Source organism: Oncorhynchus mykiss, chromosome 18 (genome assembly GCF_013265735.2).
Source record: "Oncorhynchus mykiss isolate Arlee chromosome 18, USDA_OmykA_1.1, whole genome shotgun sequence".
Classification (NCBI taxonomy): Eukaryota; Metazoa; Chordata; class Actinopteri; order Salmoniformes; family Salmonidae; genus Oncorhynchus; species Oncorhynchus mykiss.
In genome coordinates this window covers 40,581,940-40,602,068 of record NC_048582.1, presented here as the reverse complement: position 1 = coordinate 40,602,068, position 20,129 = coordinate 40,581,940, and the positions used below count along the sequence as shown (strand labels likewise).

At 42.5% G+C, this 20,129-nt stretch overlaps 1 protein-coding gene across 3 annotated transcripts in view; it reads right to left on the bottom strand.

The window, feature by feature from the left end:
- Window positions 1-1,059: 1,059 nt before the first annotated feature.
- LOC110496237 (tenascin) overlaps window positions 1,060-20,129 on the bottom strand; it is a 38,040-nt gene continuing 18,970 nt past the window's right edge. For 2 of the 3 annotated variants that reach the window (XM_036952806.1, XM_021572019.2), the window contains exons 5-18: window positions 12,872-13,025; window positions 12,478-12,756; window positions 8,922-11,678; window positions 5,312-5,434; window positions 5,045-5,188; window positions 4,450-4,569; window positions 4,015-4,167; window positions 3,731-3,873; window positions 3,480-3,612; window positions 3,223-3,374; window positions 2,825-2,921; window positions 2,104-2,265; window positions 1,740-1,903; window positions 1,060-1,593 (exon numbers count right to left, since the gene is read on the bottom strand). In XM_036952806.1, the coding sequence (XP_036808701.1) occupies window positions 1,495-1,593; window positions 1,740-1,903; window positions 2,104-2,265; window positions 2,825-2,921; window positions 3,223-3,374; window positions 3,480-3,612; window positions 3,731-3,873; window positions 4,015-4,167; window positions 4,450-4,569; window positions 5,045-5,188; window positions 5,312-5,434; window positions 8,922-11,678; window positions 12,478-12,756; window positions 12,872-13,025 (4,680 nt within the window). In that variant the 3' untranslated portion in view covers window positions 1,060-1,494. The remainder of the gene's footprint in view (window positions 1,594-1,739; window positions 1,904-2,103; window positions 2,266-2,824; window positions 2,922-3,222; window positions 3,375-3,479; window positions 3,613-3,730; window positions 3,874-4,014; window positions 4,168-4,449; window positions 4,570-5,044; window positions 5,189-5,311; window positions 5,435-8,921; window positions 11,679-12,477; window positions 12,757-12,871; window positions 13,026-20,129) is intronic. The other variant, XM_021572020.2, reaches the window with a different exon arrangement.

The window sequence follows — 20,129 nt, the reverse complement described above, 5'->3', positions numbered from 1 at the left end:
GTTGCCGTACCAGGCGGTGATACAGCCCGACAGGACCTGGTTAAATAAAGGTGAAATAAAAAATACATAAATTGGGACTAACTGGGGAGTTTGGTAGAGTGAGGAGGTTTGGTATTCAACATTTTTGTAACTGTATTGTAACACCTTTTGTCACTGTGCAGTTTATCATCAAGGTCTCCAAATCTAACACCTACTAACACCTAATGAGAACCTCACTTACAGACAGTACTTGCTCGTATAACGGTACACCCAGTGCATTTTGTGTCCGCAATGTAAATAAAGACTGATGTTGAACTATTAGCCCATTTACAACACTGGAAGCAGACATAATACACGAAAGCAGAAAGCCAAAAAATCGATCAAAACATTTTAGTTAGCGGCTTCTGCTGCCCGTGTTCCATCATCATTTGTTTTATTATTGTAGCAACTACAATTTGAGAATTGGGGGCAACAGAAAATACAGGACATACAACCACAAATAAGACAAACAAAGGACACAACTTGAGAATTCCCAGTCAAGAACACACATAAATCTCCATTATTCACCCGCTCATTTCCACGGTTGTACCATCATTGCGAGGGGACAATGCACACATTTTTTACAGCTGACGAGAGGGGTGCCACAACACTTAGAGTAATAAAAAATAAAAAAAATGGACATTGCAAAGATAATCTAGAAACTGTACAATATAACATACGGATGGATAACTGTCCTCGCTTTAGTCTGGAGAGAAAGGCATTTGGAGATTTTTCAACAAAAGCTAATAGGTGCATGTTCTGTGGGTGGGATTGAGTGTGTTTGCCTGTGTGCTTATGTACAGGAAACTGGCCAAATGAAGGAAACACTTGAGTAAACAAGGGATACAAGGTATATTGAAAGCAAGTTCTTCCACACAAGTGTGGTTCCTGAGTTAATTAAGCAATTAACATCCCATCATGCTTAGGGTCATGTATAAAAATGCTCAGTTGCCCCATTATTTTGGCTACCTTGGCTAGAAGAAGAGATCTCAGTGACTTTGAAAGAGGGTCTCAAAGGAGCATAGGAGTTTAAAAGTGTGTGTGTGTGTGTGTGTGTGTGTGTGTGTGTGTGTGTGTGTGTGTGTGTGTGTGTGTGTGTGTGTGTGTGTGTGTGTGTGTGTGTGTGTGTGTGTGTGTGCGCGTGTGCCAGTCACCATATCTCAACCCACTTGAACACTTATGGGAGTTTCTGAAGTGGTGCCTGAGACAGCGTTTTCCACCACCATCAACAAAACACCAAATTATGGAATTTCTCGAGGATGAATGGTGTCGCCTCCCTCCATAAGAGTTCCAGACACTTGTAGAATCAATGCCATGATGCATTGAAGCTGTTCTGGCTCGTGATGGCCCAACGCCCTATTAAGACACTATCTGTGTTTCCTTTATTTTGGCAGTTACCTGGGGGTTGTGTGTGTGTGTGTGTGTTCATAAAGTGTGCCTCTCTCCCCTTCTCATTCTCTGTCCACCACTTTGTCATTACCCCTGAGTTGGAGGGGTGAAAGATGTTGGTCTGAGCTTCATCTCGGTGAAAGGGACGGAATAATCCTTGCCTTTCCAGGCAGTCCAGATCAAACCCTGAGACACAAAGAGGCAATTAGGTTAATAAACCACCCCAAAAATGTAACTGATTGTAGTAGCTGACTTAGATTACTTGACCTAGATTCATTTGATGATTTAGACTCTGAAATAGTGAAATGAGGTATGAAGTCAGCTGGGATTACCTGGTGATTGACACTGGTGTCGTAGAGGCCATTAAGGTTGGCCTGGTGGCAGTTCTTATACCACCAACCCCCCCTATAGGACATGGCGCAGCGGGTGATGAAAGGCGCGGGGTCTCTGTCTCTGGTAGAGAACATGCGCCCGTTGTGGTAACTCATAGAGTCACCTACCGGGACGAAAAAGGAGAGAAGGAAAGGGGAAAAGGGAGATCGAGTGGAAAGATGGATGGCAGGCGCGAGGAGGGGAAAACAGTAGGTGTGGAATAGAGGGATAAGGAGAGGGAATAAACGATGGGGTTTAATGATTATGTGGAGATATGCACAATAAGAGGTCAATCGTGTTTTAGTGGACAGATTCTGTTCATACCTGCTGTACCGCTGTACCCAGACACTTTGAGAGCGTAGTTCCTCCTAACAGTGTCCACCGTGAACGTGGAGTACTTGGCAAACACGGATTCGTCCCCTGCACGGAGGTCCACACGTAGGGTCATCGGTGCCATGCTGGTTAGATTGTGTAGGTTCTCATTACCTATATACGGATAGAGATGAGTGGGAAAGAAGGTGTTATAGCACACACACAAAAAAATGCTTACTGCCAAGCCAACTGTAGTAAATGTGTGTTGTATTGCCTCTAGGGGGCGCCGAAGACTATTATTTTCATCAGATCTGCGGAGTAGAGCATGATGCCCCTCAATGTTAGAATAGTGGAGACTGTGCTACCGGCGCTAATGCTCAGCCAATTGCTCCAATAATAGTGAAAGGACTTAGTGATAGGCCCTCTGCTACTGCTCTTGGTTTTCCTTCTGTTTGTGCACGAATAGTGCCAGTAGTCTGCTTTTTTTCTACCCTCTTGCCATACGTTTCCACATTAAATTGATCCTTCTCATCTGGCACTGCATTGTTTCATTTCTCTGCCTAGCAATGGGTCTATTTACCGAGTTGATCTGTCACCAGGGCTTGCGCTGTTTACATAAAAGTGACATGGTTTAGCTTTTGCGTCGTCAATATAGCCGTTCCGTTTGATGTTACCCTGGTGCACTGCTGCTGAAGCGGGTGAAAACAAACTTCGCGTGACAAATGACTCTCACCCAGCCAAAATTCCCCACTCAGTTCTCCAAATCCTTTGCTGTAGTTCTCCCAACCTCGGAAGAAGTCAGTTTTCCCATCCATCCTTCTCTGGAAGACCTGTAACACACACACACACACACACACACACACACACACGCTCATACAGCTGACATATACCATGCTAAACCAACCCTTAACATGTCAGTTAAAGTGAAATACCACTCTTTTGTTTTGTTAGTTCCCTGTTGATACCGTCCCAACATTTTCTGCATGTCAGCAATCACGTTTTCAAGATAGACTTATATCTTGACAACTTGACTGCTGACATGCAGAAACCTTTTTGGGGACTGTATCGACAGTGGACTAATGAAATACCAAAAGATCATTTTTGTGTGCTCTCACAATCATCTTCTCTTACCGTCCAGCCGCCTCCATCAGTCACCTGGTCGCAGTAGACCAACACTGGTTTTCCCTGCCTTTCCCTGGGGAAGATCTCCACCTCTCCAGACTCATGCATTCCGTTCAGCATCTCCTGGGAACAGTCACTTGGGAAGGGGTACCGGAGATTCCCTGAGAGAGAAGAAATCAAAGAGAGAGAGACCAACTTTATGAAACTGCGCTTTCGATGTACATATTTCATTTGTTCAGTTTAGTCAAATATATTTGGCTACTTACCTGTGGTGAACTCAGTGGAAATTGCAGCAGTATAGCTCCCTCCCCTCTCTCCCTGTAGCTGCACGGTGTACTTGGACATGGGATGCAGCCTGGTCAACTTGAACTCCGTTACTGTGGAGTCAATGGTAACCTCCTGTTGAGAAGTAAAAAGGTATCTGTCTAGACCAGTGTTTGTTGCATTTTGTCCTCGTGTGCTGCACTGAATAAAATAGAATGTGTGTCTGTCTCCACCTTTTTAATCAGTTCCTCACCTGCATCTCCTGTCCCTCCGTCTGATAGGTCAGCTTGTAGCTTCCCACAGCGGCAGAGGGCGGTTTCCACGTCAGCAACGCTGAGCGAGGAGTCACCTGACTGGCCTTCAGGTCACGCGGGACTTCCCCATCTCCCCCAGATCCTGCCAGAATGACATGGACACAATCACAAGAAGCTCAGTTGTGGGATTCAATAAAAACAGCAGCCTTCTTTTTCTTCTCTGTCTCAGGCGAGTTGATTGTTTAACACATTAGGGTAGTTTGACAGTGTGTGTCGGACTGACCACTGGTGGTGGTGAAGACGGTGATGGCGGCAGGGCCATCCAGGTTGCCCAACTGACTGGTGACCGTGACGGTGTACATAGTGGAGCCCTGCAGGTCCTTCAGCTGCTGCTCGGCCGCGTTGCCCGACACAGTGATCTTCACATCATCTGACCCTTAGTTGACACAGAAACAAGTAAGCGGCAAAGAGAGAGCAGGTGAGTGGCAGGGGAGAGAGGTAGGCTTCAGGATTGAATTTATTTCTCAGTGTTTATATTGTAATGCTGTAGGGGTGGTCATAAACTGGCTGGCCAATACAAGTATTATGATCTCATCTAGAATGACTGTGGCCTGTGAAAGCTCCAACTGGGAAGGGAAATGCTCTAATATGGCTAGGGGTTTTAAAAAGTCCCACAGGATATTGTTGGAATGAATATCCAACCTGTGATACCCGTTACCTTTTTCAGAGCCATAAACTATGACGTAGCGGTCAACCGTTGCCAGTGCTGGTCGCCATAGTAGCAACGCCTTGGTGTCTGTGACATTAATGGCCTGGAGAGCCGTTGGAGGGTCAGGGACTAAGATGGGTTTGGGTTGTGAAGAAAATGAAGGCACGAGAAAGTGAGCGTTAGTTATCACAGTGTGAATTCAAACCCCTTTGATGTATCATTGGATTTCGCAACATATGGAACATAAGAATCTCATTCTTGCTAAATAAATAAATAAAGTATTTTGACATTTTAATTGAAGCAGTTCCAGAATAGACCCTTTGAGAAAATATGAAAATGCACAGATCTTTCCCAGATCCTGCACCTGCTAGAACCATTATCAGAACACAGAACCCATTGAAGAACACACACGAAAGTAAGAAACAAAACACACATCATTCATGTGGTTTTTAATGCTTAACTTAAATTCGTTGGCCAAGACATCACAAAGGACCCCAAAAAAAAATGGACGTCGATAGTCTTGATAATTTACTATAATTTATAATCTGATAACTTCCTGTAAATTAACATTCGTCCGAAAACTGAAAGTCAACAGTAAACTTACGTGTCATAACCAGGTCTTTGATTGCATCGCTCTCGTCCAGTCCAAGGACGGATATCACACTGACCTCATAGGAGGACCCCGGAGAGAGCTTTGACAGTGCCAGAGTGGAATCCGCAGAGTCCACCATTACTGAGACAGGCTCCCCTGGAATAGAGCGGACAAATTGCGAAATATGAAGTGTTTCTACAGATGTAAAGAACACACAATGAAGTGACGTGACTCAACAGTCCGGATGTTGACTTCCAGAACATCTGTGTAAGGTCCTACCTTCCTGTGTGTGAGTGTAGGTGACCTTGAAGCCACTCACTGGACTTTTTGGCTTGGTCCAGGACACAGAGAGAGACGTCTCAGTCACTTCACTGAATACAAGACCTGAGGGAAGCTCTGGGCCTGGGCATGGCATGGGAAGGATATGTGTGATTGAGAGCGAAAAAGAGTAATGAAAGAAGGAAAAAGATATAGAAAGACAAATAAAAACAGGAAGAAAGACCATAAAAACTAAGAAAGACAAATAAAAACAGGAAGAAAGACATAAACAAAGAAAGACAAATAAAAACAGGAAGAAAGACATAAAAACAGGAAGAAAGACATAAACAAAGAAAGACAAATAAAAACAGGAAGAAAGACCATAAAAACAGGAAGAAAGACATAAACAAAGAAAGACAAATAAAAACAGGAAGAAAGACATAAAAACAAAGAAAGACAAATAAAAACAGGAAGAAAGAAAGGAAGGTAAAAATAGTAGACTAGGAAACAGAGCTTACAATACATTTGAGAAACAGAAAAGGTAGACTTGAGGAGAAGGTAAGTCATTACTACATGTGTGGAGAAGTAATAGATTAGAAGGTCAATATCAGTGGAGGCTTCTGAGGGGAGGACAGCTCATAATAATGGCTGGAACAGAGCATATGGAATGGCATCAAACCATGTGTTTGATGTATTTAAAACCATTCCACTAATTCCGCTCCAGCCATTTTCACGAGCCCGTCCTCCCCAATTAAGGTGCCACTGACCTCCTGTGGTCAATATGCCCTAAACTGTAGGTGCACCAATACTTTACTCGCGCTGTTATTATTAGTGCTCCAATGAGTTTGTGTATATATGTACAGTGCAAACATATATACAGTATACGCAGTACTGCATATACTAAAACAGACAAATGTGTCACTGTTAAATGCAGATGTTGGACCCTGGAAAGCAGCAAGGGAAAAGGATGATATATTAATGTTGAGCTGGTCTTTTGATCCTGAAAAAAAAAAGTTGGCAGGAAAGAGAAAATTAAAATAGTTATAACAGAAGAAAGGAAAAATCTTAAGATGTTGATAACAAATACAGTTTACCGCTAATTGTTTTAAATACACGAATAAGAGAGATAAAGCAAGATAAATCATTTCTAAGGGATAAGAAATGTGTTGACCAACAGATTTTCAACCTTGAGTGAGCAAGAAGCCTGCCATAATGATTCCAAATAACATTTGAGACCTCACCCTCTGAAAAAATAAATAAATAAAAAACGCGAAAAAAATAAACGTTAAAAAAAATCGTTAACCTTGTGGAATGTAATTATTTTCTTCTTCTTTTTTTAGATATAAAAAAGACTCATAGGATTAAAATCTGTACATTTCACACTTAAGATCAGGAAAAACCATAGAGACCAACCATGGTCTTACCCTGGGTTTTGTGAGTGATGAAGGGAGCCAATGAAGGTTGCTGACTTAAAGCTTACCCTAAGTGAGAGAAGATCAGACCAGCAGTGAAGGACGGTTGTGGCTGAATGATTCAAGTCTTTTAGATTGTCTCATGAATATCAGAGTCATTTTCATTAGTACAGTGCCTTCAGAAAGTATTCAAAACATTTTGTTGTGTTACAGCCTGCATTTAAAATGGAGTAAATTGAGATGTTGTGTCACTGATTTACACACAATACCCCATAATGTCAAAGTGGAATTTTTGTTTGTAGAACATTTTAGAAAGTCAAAACAATTGTCAAAATGTGCTTAACATGCCATATAATAAGTTGCATGGGCTCCCTCTGTGTGTTTAACGTGATTTTTGAATGACTACCTCATCTCTGTACCCACACATACAATTATCTGTAAGGTCCCTCAGTTGAGCAGTGAATTTCAAACACAGATACAACAACAAAGACCAGGGAGGTTTTCCAATACCTTGCAAAGAAGGGCACCTATTGGTTAATGGGTAATCGCATTTTAAAAGCAGACACTGAATATCCCTTTGAGCATGGTGAATTTATTCATTATACTTTGGATGGTGTACCAATACACCCTGTCACTACAAAGATACAGGCGTCCTTCCTAACTCAGTTTGCCGGAGAGAAAGGAAACTGGTCAGGGATTTCACCATTAGGCCAATGGTGATTTTAAAATGGTTAGAGTTTAGTGGTTGTGAAATGAGAACTGAGGATGGCTCCACAACATTGGAATTACTCCATAATACTAACCTAAATGGCAGAGTGAAAAGAAGGAAGCCTGTACAGAATACAAATGTTCCAAAACAAGAAACGGAATACAGCTATAAGAACAGGCAAAATCCTAGAGGAAAATCTGGTTGTCTGCTTTCCAACAGACCCTGGGAGACAAATTCACCTTTCAGCAGGACAATAACCTAAAACACAAGGCCATATATACACTGGTTGATTACCAAGACGACATTGAATGTTCCAGAGTGGCCTAGTTACAGTTTTGACTTAAATCGGCTTGAAAATGGCTGACTAGCAATGATCAACAATCAACTTGACAGAGTTTGAAGATTCTTTTTAAACAATAATGGACAAATATTGTAAAATCCTGGTGTGCAAAGCTCTTAGAGACTTCCCCAAAAAAGACTCACAGCTGTAATTGCCGCCAAAAGTGTTTCTACAAAGTATTGACTCAGGGGTGTGAATACTTATGTAAATGAGATGTTACTGTATTTAATGTTCAATACGTTTGGAAAAAAAAATCTAAAAACATGTTTTCACTTTGTCAATTTGCGGTATTGTGTGTAGATGGGTAAAAAAAGAAAGAAGATTTAATCCATTTTGAATTCAAGCTGTAGCACAACAAAATGTGGAATAATTCGAGGGGTATGAATCTTTTCTGAATGCACTGCGTGTGCTTAACACATGGATGTGTTTGTGTTGACATACTGTACACGTACAAAATGGAAACCACAGGCTGTATATGATATGTCGTATATGGACCAGGGAGACTATGTGTTTATTGTGTAAGATGTGTCACTGATCAAAAACCTGGATCTGCAACTGTTACAAATGCAATGATTATAGATTACATTTCGGAAATGACATTTGTTGATGGGACGCACTTCAAATAAGTTTCCCAGTAAACAACTGCCCATTTCCCCCTGTGTGTTTTGGCAATCATACATGTTTTTCCACAATGCACCCAGTATGAACACCACACATCACAGTTGCACGCATCACTGCACAACATGGCGTAAACAAGGGGTTAACATGAAATGCAATTGATTAGCACATATATGCATGGTTATTTGGTCATTGCATATTTTGCAATTAAAGCTTTGGACATTGCTTTAATTAAAAGCCCCCGGTTGTCAAGGACAAACCAAAAGAGACACAGCTCACGGTATCAATAAGCAGATGATGCAAATGAACAGCATACGTGATGAGGTACTGTAATTCAGGAAGTTACAGTATCAAGAGTGTGACGGCTCTTGATATGGATATGGATCAAGCAGTGGTGCAAGTGTACCTCACCTAAAACGGTGTGAGGATGCATCGGCATCTACCTTGGGTGTCTGGAATTACTTGCATAGTTCAAGAAAAGCCAAGTCCTGTATTTGAACGACATTGAATAAACCCTTGTAGAGGTTGGAGAGTTTAAACTATGGCCGGTACCTGTGCTGACGATGAGTCGGTGTATTTTGGAGCGTAGTCCGGGACCCTTCCCAAACACGGACAGGGAATAGCGGGTCTGTGGATGGAGATTCTGGAATCGGAATGAGCGAGCTGACCCCGGAAGGACTTTGGAGAACTTGATAGTACCACCATCGCCAACTTTAGCCGTAGCATTACTGTCGCTGCTCTGTCTTTGGTTATCACTTTTGCTATTGGTAACAGTGTTCTCCTCCCTGCCCTCCTTACCTTGACTCACCCCCATTTCACTTTCCTCCTCATTCCCATTGTTCTCCTTCTCAGTTTGTCCCTCCTCCTCCCCTTCCTCCTGCTTATCCTCCTCTGACTCGCTCTCCTCCTCTTCCTCTTCCTTCTCCTCCTCTTCCTCTGCCTCGTTCTTACTTCCATGCTCTTCCCGGGTTACCATGAAATTTCTGTACATCCCCTCTGGTGCTTCCCAAACGAGTATGAGCCCTCCTGAGGTTATGCTTTGAACCCCCACTGAGTTTAGAGGCTGGCCTGTTTTTCCAGTAGTAGTGACATCTGACCCATTTAACTGGTTTGGGCTGTCTCTTGAGTCAGCGTTCTTACTCACTTGGCTGCCTTTGTCAGGATGGCCTGTTTTTGAATCTTGGCCCCTTTGGCTCAAGCTACTGTTATTTCTTATGCGTGTTTGATCTCGTGCTATTTTACCAGCTGTGGCATTTGTTTTCTTGAGGAGAGGTTTGGGCTTTAGGCCTGTGTTTGTGTCATTCTGGCTGGTGCTGTAGGTGCCCTGCTCCCCTGTTTGAGGGGTTTGAACGATGATGCCGTTGTCCCTGTTTGTCAGTTTAGGTGGGAAAGGTCTGCGTATGGGGCCTCTTGATGGATGCCAAGGGGGTATCAGGTTTGTTCGCGTCCTGTTTGGGAATGCTCCCATATTTGGGTGTGGACGGCGTAGCTGCGTCCCCTTTGGAGGTAGACGGCGTAAGGGTGGTGTGCTGCCCAGTGTCAGAATCCTTGACCTGTTTCGTTCAGTTCCAGACGACACCACGTCAGTTTCCCTGTCCCCATCTCTGCTGATACCATCCTCTGCCACAGCAACATTTTCTTTAGTAAAGTCTGATTCCTCTGAAGTGGATGATGATGATGAATAGCCTTTGCCACTGTGTTCTGATTCACTGGAGGACTTTGGTGCTCTCTCTGGCTGAGCATCTGGAGGGAGGGTTGAGGATTGTGCTGGGGAAACGGTTAATGTCTTTGGAAACACTAGTTGTCTGTCAGTCATGGGTTGACCCGTACCGGTCTTTGATTCATTTTGTTTTGCGGGAGCTGAAAAAGGTGAACGCGTCCTGTTTTGGAATGGTCTCATATTTAGGTTTGGGCGGCGTTGGTAGGGCCCCTTTGGAGGTAGGCGGCGAAAAGGTGAGCCGCCCACTCTCAGAGTCTTTGTCTTGTTTTGTTTGGTTCCAAACAATCCCTCGTTAACGTTTTTCGCTCCATCTTTGCTGACTCCCACTTCTGCAACATGATCTTTACCTGAGTATGAGTCCTCAGGGTTGGAGGGAGATGGTCCTTTACCATTTTGTTCTGATTCACTGGAGGATGTTGGTTCCCTCTCTGGAGGGAGGTTGGATGATTGGGTTTGGGGAACAGGCAAAGTCTCTCCATTCGCCACGTCTCTGTCAGTCATAGGTTGACCCATACCGGTCATTGATTCATCATGCTTAGCGGGAGCTGAAGAAGAAAGTGACATGTGGGAAGTAGGTGATACTGGTGAAGAGGAAGTTGGATATGTAGGACTTTGGGTGGTGTGTGGAGAAATGTCATCTGCTTTACTCTGTGTGTGAATGACCCGGTTACGCTCATGAAATGTTGTCTTTGAATGTCCTGTTTCGGACACTTTTAGGGCACCGTCCAATTTTTCAGCTAAACCCTGCCCTGCTGTGGGTTTACTTTGAACTATTGTGCCATTCAACCGCCCTCCAATGACTCTCTCTCTACGTGTCACATTGACTTTCCTGTGTGTCAATTTAACCTTGTTGACACATTTCTTCCCATTCGGGTGAACCGTCGTATTTCTTTCTGATGTGGTGGTATGCTCCAAACCCTCTGTCCCTGGCCCTGGCTCATTTGTTTCAATCTCTGTATCTTTTTTTCTATCGGGTAGGTCCTTCACTGATGGTTCAGAACCAGATCTTGAAGTGTCATTTACAGGAAGGATCCCGACAGGATATGCCTTTGTCAAAGTTTCATCTTTTTCTCCAAGAGGACTCGTCTCCAGGTTAGTTTCTTTCACAGTTAAGGCTACAGTCTTGTCCCCAACAAAGGGATTCTCTGGTTTAGAGTCCGTATCCAAGGTCTCCTTGACCTTTGGCACCTCCATTGGATTTCTGCTCGTAGGCTTTTTCAGAAGACTGTGACCCACTCTCCTCCCACCCTGGCCGACTCTTGTACCATTAAAACGGATAGAGCCTCCAATGAATGGTTTCCTGGGCAAGGTTATTCTATCACCTGGTTTAGGTATAACCCTGTAGTTTGTGTTGACAAGTGGTCTTGTACTGGTTCTAACAGATGTGTCCTCTTTGGTTCCATTGGTGCCTTCGACTGTCACAGAGCCTGGTCCACTCCAATCCTTCACCCTCTCTGGTTCTTCACCCTTGGCCTTCGTGTTGAGGATGTCCTTCACAGGCTTTGTATTCCCGGCTGAGTCTCCCTCGTGGCTTGCTACTCCTGGTGATACCGGCATGGTCACCCTGGATATTGTCTTTGTGGATTTTCCTAAAGGCATGAAGCGATTGTTTGGAATCAAAGATAAAACTACAGGAGGGAAGCACTGTTAGATCCAAATGGGAACGTCACAAATATTATCTTTGAACTGAACAATTCGAAAAAGTATTCTTTCCTACAACACCTGCATTGACATTAGTGCAATAAATAGTTGGCCTATGTGCTGTCCAAACCTGCAGAGAGAAGTGGAAAGATTATTACATATGGTCATCAACACAACCTTGCCATTCACTGTTCGGGTGCTGAAATATTCAATGTTGTGAGTTAAGTGTGTGCTACTATTGTCGAGAAAGAGAGCAGCATTAGTCATACAAAAGAAAGAAAGAAAAGGAGAATGTATTTTACGAAGAGAGATCAGCTTAGCTCCATGAGGAGGTTTTATATTGTACATAAATTCATTTCAATCTAACATTTTAATTTCACTTCCAATGACCTTCTCGATTGAATAATGACGTGTCTAGGCATGTTCACTTTAGTGGGATAACACATCACAGGAGCAGCGCTGGCCTCCCTTGCATATTCACATTGCCAGGGAATCCAATTTGTTTCAGAGATTTCTCTCTTTTTAAACATAGTGATGACGTTCTCTCTCTCCTGCTTCTTCTGCTTTAGTTCACAATATCTTTGTTGTTTCATGACTGTATGTTTGTGCAACTCCCTTATCTCAAAATATAGTATTACAATCTGACCCACTTAATCAAGATCGCTTCTCATACAATCTTGTCCCTGGACCTTTTCATATACAATGTAGTAGGTAAGGTAAGCAACCCCCTCATCCAATAAAACTCACCAGGAGTGACTTGGACTGTTGTTGGCTTGCTCTTGATCCCGCCTTTTTCAGCCACTAATGTGATGTCATACAAATGTCCCGGGTCCAAACCGTCAATCTGGGCAGAGTCCCTCTCAGGGGGCAGGGTCAGGTCTTGTCTTCCCTTGGCTGTTCCGTCTGTCTGATTGGGTGTAACAGTTAAGCGATACCTGTCGATGTCTCCTTGCGATTGTTCCCATTGGACAACGGCAGATGTTGTGGTTGTCTTCACAACTTGAAGGTTTGTGGGACCAGAGATAACTGGGTGAGGGAAAAGCAGTTGGGGGGGAAGAACAACTTAGCATTTATGTCTATCGATAACCGAAGTCGGTTATCATGATAATAAGGGGATACAAAATAGGCTTTCCTGACTCACGAGTGGTGAATTCTGCTGTGCTCTCAGCGCCCATTCTCCCATCTATTTCTCCAGTGATTGTCACCGTGTACGCCTGCCCGGCCGCCAGGCCTGTTTGGGTGTAGGCCGTGAGCTTGCCTCCAACCTGAGATGTTATCTGTTGATCGCCCTCTTTCTGTGTGGCACAGAAAATGATCAAGTCAACGTTAGAACAGATATTGATAATCCCTTTTCCTTCACAGGCCTACTGGTATTTCAGTTAATTTGTTAAAGTAACTGTAGTTAGAACCTGTTAAAGATGATATGGAATGGGTGCATGTATGCTTACCAGCAGGGGGAGTAGGCTGACTTACAAATTCTGTCAGGCTGAAGCCTACTCTCTAAAATTAGTAACTGGACTCATATTTATTAATGATCAGATTATTATTTTCTTGGCACTGAGATGAACAGCCTCATATTCCGATGATGTAGTAGTGTAAACGTGTAAAGGGGGAAATCCAGGTGATCACAGAGCTTTGAGAACTGTTGTCAGCCTTTCACGTTCCAACTCTCACAATTTCCTTAATTGATATGTGATCATTTGAGAAACCAACTGAGGAAATATGCAATTAAAACCCGAAACAGTATCAGGTTGTTATTCTTCAATGTGTTGGAAGACGACCATTATTTCCATTCATTTAAAAGCAGTAGTTTCAGGTTTTACTCAATTACTCCAATATGGGGGTGTTCTCCAAGGTTTTTCACAATGGTGTAATATATTCTCTCATATGGGAAATGGAGCCCAGCTGGGTTGCCAGGTTGCCCAGCGTTGACCTACAACAGTATGTGATATGCCTCCAGTTTTGAGCGTGTCATTGTGCTTTATCTTGCACAATGTGGGGTTTGTGTCCTGTTTAGTCTGCGTGTGTTGTTTATCTGTAAACATGAGAGATGAATGTGTATCTCCCTCATTCATTCCCTTCCGCTGTGTCACAGCTGCCGACCAGTGAAGTCATTTGTCTGGCCAGGGCCATGTTTTTGACAGTGTTTACGGTTGCCCTAGCAACAAGCATCCCACATCTGCATCTTTTCTTCTCCCTTGCTGTCCACTCTCTCTATCTCCCATTATCCTTCCCTTTCCCTAACTATTGTTGCTATGACTTTCTCCTTTGACTCTCCTATGACTAGTTTCATTTATTCCCTTTATAAGGAGATCCTCCCTTCATCCATATTTCTTCTCACACCTACCCATGTCATGTACGGAAAATAGGCTGTTTCCGTTGCTGTTTTGCGGTGAGCTTTTGGAATGCATCCTGGTGCTGATGCTGTGGCCAAACTTCACTCTAGTAACCTCCAATAGTCTCTGTTTTTCACAACAACAACAAAAAATCTATCTTTTTTTTCCGTCTGGAAACCCTTTTATGAAGAACAACAATCTCATTCACACATTGAAAGAGTTCCATTAAGTAGGAAAAAGAGGGTGGTTTAATCTTGTTGCACTTCCCTACTTTTGGTTGTCATTAAGGTGCTTCTCTTTGTTTCAGTGTTGGAGATTAGACTTTTGCGGACATGGTTACAGCTTCTCTAGAGTGCGTGTGCCTACTGTAATAGCAAGGTCCAACAATATGTGCATGATGAGTATCAATCCAGTTTGTCATTGTGTACATCTGACATCACCCCTCTGTGCATGTTGGGAGCATATGTTCTATTAAAGGTCCAATGCAGCCATTTATATATTAATATCAAATAATTTCTGGATAACAATTAAGTACCTTACCTTGATTATTTTTGAATTCAAATGGTTAAAAAGAAACAAAAATAACAAGCAATTTCTCAAGCAAGATTTTTGCTAGGACTGTCTGGGAGTGGTCTGAGTTGGGAGAGAAACATTGAAAACTAGCTGTTATTGGCAGAGAGGTTTGGAACTCTTTCTTATTGGTCTATTAGCTAATTTACCGCCTGGTGATGTCACCACAACTCCATCTCACCAAAACAGGCAAACATTTCAGGCAGCCTTTTCAACCAGCTCTTACGCTAAAAGGGCATTATCATCATTTTCTAAATTGCACAGTATTATTCCATCCTCATAATGTTGAAACATATATAAAACACAAGAAAATCACGTTTTTGACTGCACTGGGCCTTTTTTAAGGCACAATTACAGTGGGATACCTCACATGGCCCGGATATTGTATTAGATCATCACATTGCATGTTCTTTATACATAGTGTCCAGGCTACTGTATGGTAACTGAACTTGAACTCAATAGGAAGTTATTCTGTAATGCAAATCAGCGAAACACTAATAACATCCTATACTCAAAACAAAGAGTACAAAGGCAGCTTTGAATACAATTGGTAGCATATGTCTCTGTGAATCCACTGGAATTCATTTATTGCATCGGTTAGCTACCTTTGATATTGGATACTGGATGTGCTCTTTTTAGTCCATTGATTGATACCATGAGCTGCTGAACAAATTTAATACAACAACACACTTATGTCATGATGTCCCGTCATATGTTTTACATTTTATGTAATGCTTTTATATTAATTTTATATTATTATTATTATTTTATATTGTATCCTCCGTTCTGTAGTTACTATGGCTGTGAATCCAACCATATAAGTTGAACCAGTATAGAAGTATATCAGCTGAAACGAGTATCTACTTTAGTGACAGTTTGTAAACACCAAACATCATTAAACAGAAACTGGAAAAATGTCCACGGCTATGTCTTTTTGCAAAGCGTTTGAATATCTGCACTTTTACAGGATCTATAAACCTTGCTATGTACTCCAACAGTCCACTAAAGTGTTTAACGCAGTGAAACAATGGTTTTGCCATTTGAAAGTCTTTCAAGGCTGAGTGAAATTAATGACTGAATTTAAAATAGGAAAACACAGCAATCGTGAGTTAAGAGGGATTGAGAGTCATCTGTTTCTGACATCGTCTGAGACTCCCCTGCCAATAACTTCTGTGATGGACCTCTGCTGCTCAGCTGTCAAACTGTGGTGTGTTACTGTTCCCAAGATCAATCTTTGGATTGATTCATTTGGCATAGAAAACGAAGTGCTCTCTATTCAGTCCGTATCGCTGAAGTTCAGTCAGTCAGTGTAATTGAAATTTAAAGGCAATGTTCCGGCGTTAGCGGAGACTGCATCCACGGTAAAAGCTATATATATCGGCTCAATTGGAAATTACCTTTAAATGACCTTACATATTATCCACTAACGGCAAATAGAGGCAGGCAAATGTAACACTTATCTACCTACTCAGAGCATGTGCTGACATTTTCAACCTCTCCCTGACCCCGTCTGTAATACCTACATGTTTCAAGCAGACCACCATAGTCCCTGTGCCCAAGAATGCGAAGGTAACCTGTCTAAAAGACCATCACCCCGTAGCACTCACGTCTGTAGCCATGAAATGCTTTGAAAGGCTGGTCATGGCTCACATCAACACCATCATCCCAGACACCCTAGACCCACTCCAATTTGCATACCACCCCAACAGATCCACAGATGACACAATATCTATAGCACTCCACACTGCCCTCTCCCACCAGGACAAGAAGAATACCTACGTGAGAATGCTGTTCATTGACTATAGCTCAGCGTTCAACACCATAGTGCCCTCCAAGCTCATCACTAAGCTCAGGACCCTGGGACTGAACACTTCCCCTCTGCAATTGGATCCTGGAATCCTGACAGGCTGCCTCAAGGTGGTGGGGGTAGGCAACAACCCATCCGTCAAGCTGACCCTCTAGACGGGGGCCCCTCAGGAGTGCGTGCTTAGTCCCCTCATGTACTCCCTGTTCACCAATGACTACATGGCCGCACACGACTCCAACACCATCATTAAGTTTGCTGACAACACAATGGTGGTTGGCCTAATCATCGACAACGATAAGACGGGCTGTAGGGAGGAGGTCAGTGACCTGACATTGTGGTGCCAGGATAACAACCTCTCCCTCAACGACAGTAAGGAAAAGGAAATGGAGGGCTGAGTGCGCCCCCATCCACAACGACGGGGCTGTAGTGGAGCGGGTCGAGAGCTTTAAGTTCATCGGTGTCCACATCACTAAGGAATTATCATGGTCCACACACACACCAACACATTTGTGAAGAAGGCACTCTCGATGCCTCTTTCCCCTTGGGAGGCTGAAAAGATTTGGCATGGACCCTGAGATCCTCAAAAGTTTTACAGCTGCACCATTGAAAGCATCTTGACTGGCTGCATCACCACTTGGTATGGTAACTGCTTGGCATCCGACCGCAAGGCGCTACAGAGGGTAGTGCATATGGCCCAGTACATCACTGGGGCCGAGCTCCCTGCCATCCAGGACCTCTATACCAGGCAGTGTCAGAGGAAGGCTCCTAAAATTATCTCTGCTACTGCACGGCAAGCAGTACCGATGCACCAAGTCTGGAACCAACAGGGCCGTGAACAGCTTCCACCCCCCCAAGCCAAAGGCATAAGACTGCTAAATAGCTAGTCCGGGTAGCTATTGGTTAACTATATAGCTATCGAATTGAACTCTTTTGACTCATCACATACAGTACACTCCTGCCACTATTTATTATCTATCCGGTTGCGTAGTCACTTTATGCCTACCAAAACTGCCTTCAGAAAGTATTCACACCCTTTTACTTTTTCCACATGTTGTGTTACAGCTTGAATTTACAATAAATTAAATTTGGATTTTGTACTACTTATCTCTGCACCTGTACATAGCCCATCTGTAAATAGCCCATCCGATCTACCTCATCCCCATACTGTATTTATCATTTATTTTGCTCCTTTGCACCCCAGTATCTCTACTTGTATATTCATCTTCTGCACATTATACCATTCTAGTGTTTAATTGCTATATTGTAATTACTTCACCAGCATGGCCTATTTATTGCCTCGCCTCTCTTATCCTACCTCATTTGCACATGCTGTATATAGACTTTTCTACTGTATTATTGATTGTATGTTTGTTTATTTCATGTGTAACTCTGTGTTGTTGTATGTGTCTAACTGCTTTGCTTTATCTTGAGAACTTGTTCTCAACTAGCTTACCTGGTTAAATTAAGGTGAAATAAAAAATAAATAAATAAAACATCTACACACAATAGCCCATAATGTCAAAGTTGAATTGTGTTTATATAACATTTTAGAAATTAATAAAAAATGAAAACCTGAAATATCTTGAGTCAAATAAGTCTTTAACCCCTTTGTTATGGCAAGCCGAAATAAGTTCAGGAGTAAGAGTTTGCTTAACAACTCACGTAATAAGTTGCATGGACTCTCTGTGTGCTGTAATAGTGTCTAACATGACATTTGAATGCCTACCCTAATTCATCTCTGTACCCCACACATACAATTATCTGTAAGGTCCCTCAGTTGAGCAGTGGATTTCAAACACAGATTCACCTACAAAGACCAGGGAGGTTTTCCAATGCCTCGCAAAGAAGGGCACCTATTGGTAGAAACAGACAGACCATGAATATCCTTTTGAGCATGGTGAAGCACTCTGTATAGAGTGCATTCAGAAAATATTCAGAGCCCTTGACCTTTTTCAATTTTACAGGTACAGCCTTATTCTAAATTGAAGGTACAGCCTAAATGTACAGGTACAGCCTTATTCTGAAATGGATTAAATCAATACACTTTCTCGTCAATCTTCAAACAATACCCCAAAATTACAAAGCCAAAACAGTTTTTTAGAAATATTTGCAAATGTATAAAAAGCTAAAAATACTGAAATACCTTATTAGCATACAGTTCAAGTTTTGATTTGATTTGAGATTATTTGATTTGAGATGTTCGATCGGTTCAAGACCGGACTCAAGGACATTGAGAGACTTGTCCCGAAGCCACTCCTGCGTTGTCTTAGCTGTGTGCTTAGAGTCATTGTCCTGTTGGAAGGTGAATCTTCAGCCCATTTTGAGGTCCTGAGCGCTGTGGAGCAGGTTTTCATCAAGGATCTCTCTGTACTTTCCGCGTACATATTTCTCTTGATCCTGACTAGTCTAGCATTCCCTGCCATTGAAAAACATAACCACAGCATGATGCTGCCACCACCATGCTCCACTGTAGGCAGTGGTGTAAAGTACTTAAGTAAACATATTTTAAAGTACTACATACAGTTGAAGTCGGAAGTTTACATACACTTAAGTTGTAGTCATTAAAACTCGTTTTTCAACCACTCCACAAATGTCTTTTAAATAAACTATAGTTTTTGGCAAGTACTTTGTACTTGACATAAGTAATTTTTCAAACAATTGTTTACAGACAGATTATTTCAATTATAATCACTATATCACAATTCCAGTGGATCAGAAGTTTACATACACAGCTTGGAAAATTCCAGAAAATTATGGCATGGTTTTAGAGCCTCATTTACATAATTTGAGTCAATTGGAGGTGTACCTGTGAATGTATTTCAAGGCCTACCTTCAAACTCAGTGCTTCTTTCCTTGACATCATGGGAAAATCAAAAGAAATCAGCCAAGCCCTCAGAAAATTTGTAGACCTCCACAATTCCTCTGGAGCAATTTCCAAACGCTTGAAGGTACCACATTCATCTGTACAAACAATAGTACGCAAGTATAAACACCATGGGACCACGCAGCCGTCATACCACTCAGGAAGGAGACGCGTTCTGTCTCCTAGAGATGAACGTACTTTGGTGCGAAAAGTGCAAATCAATCCCAGAACAACAGCAAAGGAACTTGTGAAGATGCTGGAGGAAACAGGTACAAAAGTATCTATATCCACAGTAAAACAAGTCCTATATCGACATAACCAATCCCCGTGTTCTGCAAAAGGTACAGGGATTAGACTGCTGAGGATTGGGGTAAAGTCATTTTCTCTGATGAATCCCCTTTCCGATTGTTTGGGGCATCCGTAAAAAAGCTTGTCCGGAGAAGACAAGGTGAGCGCTACCATCAGTCCTGTGTCATGCCAACAGTAAAGCATCCTGAGACCATTCATGTGTGGGTTGCTTCTCAGCCAATGGAGTGGGCTCACTCACAATTTTGCCTAAGAACACAGCCATGAATAAAGAATGGTACCAACACATCCTCCGAGAGCAACTTCTTTTGGGATTCAGTTCATTTGCATGGCAAAGAGGGACTTTGCAATTAATTCCAATTCATCTGATCACTCTTCACAACATTTTGGAGTATATGCAAATTGCCATCATACAAACTGAGGCAGCAGACTTTGTGAAAATGAATACATCTGTCATTCTCAAAACTTTTGGCCATGACTGTATATAGTCAAGTTATCGTTACTCGCTGTGTATTTA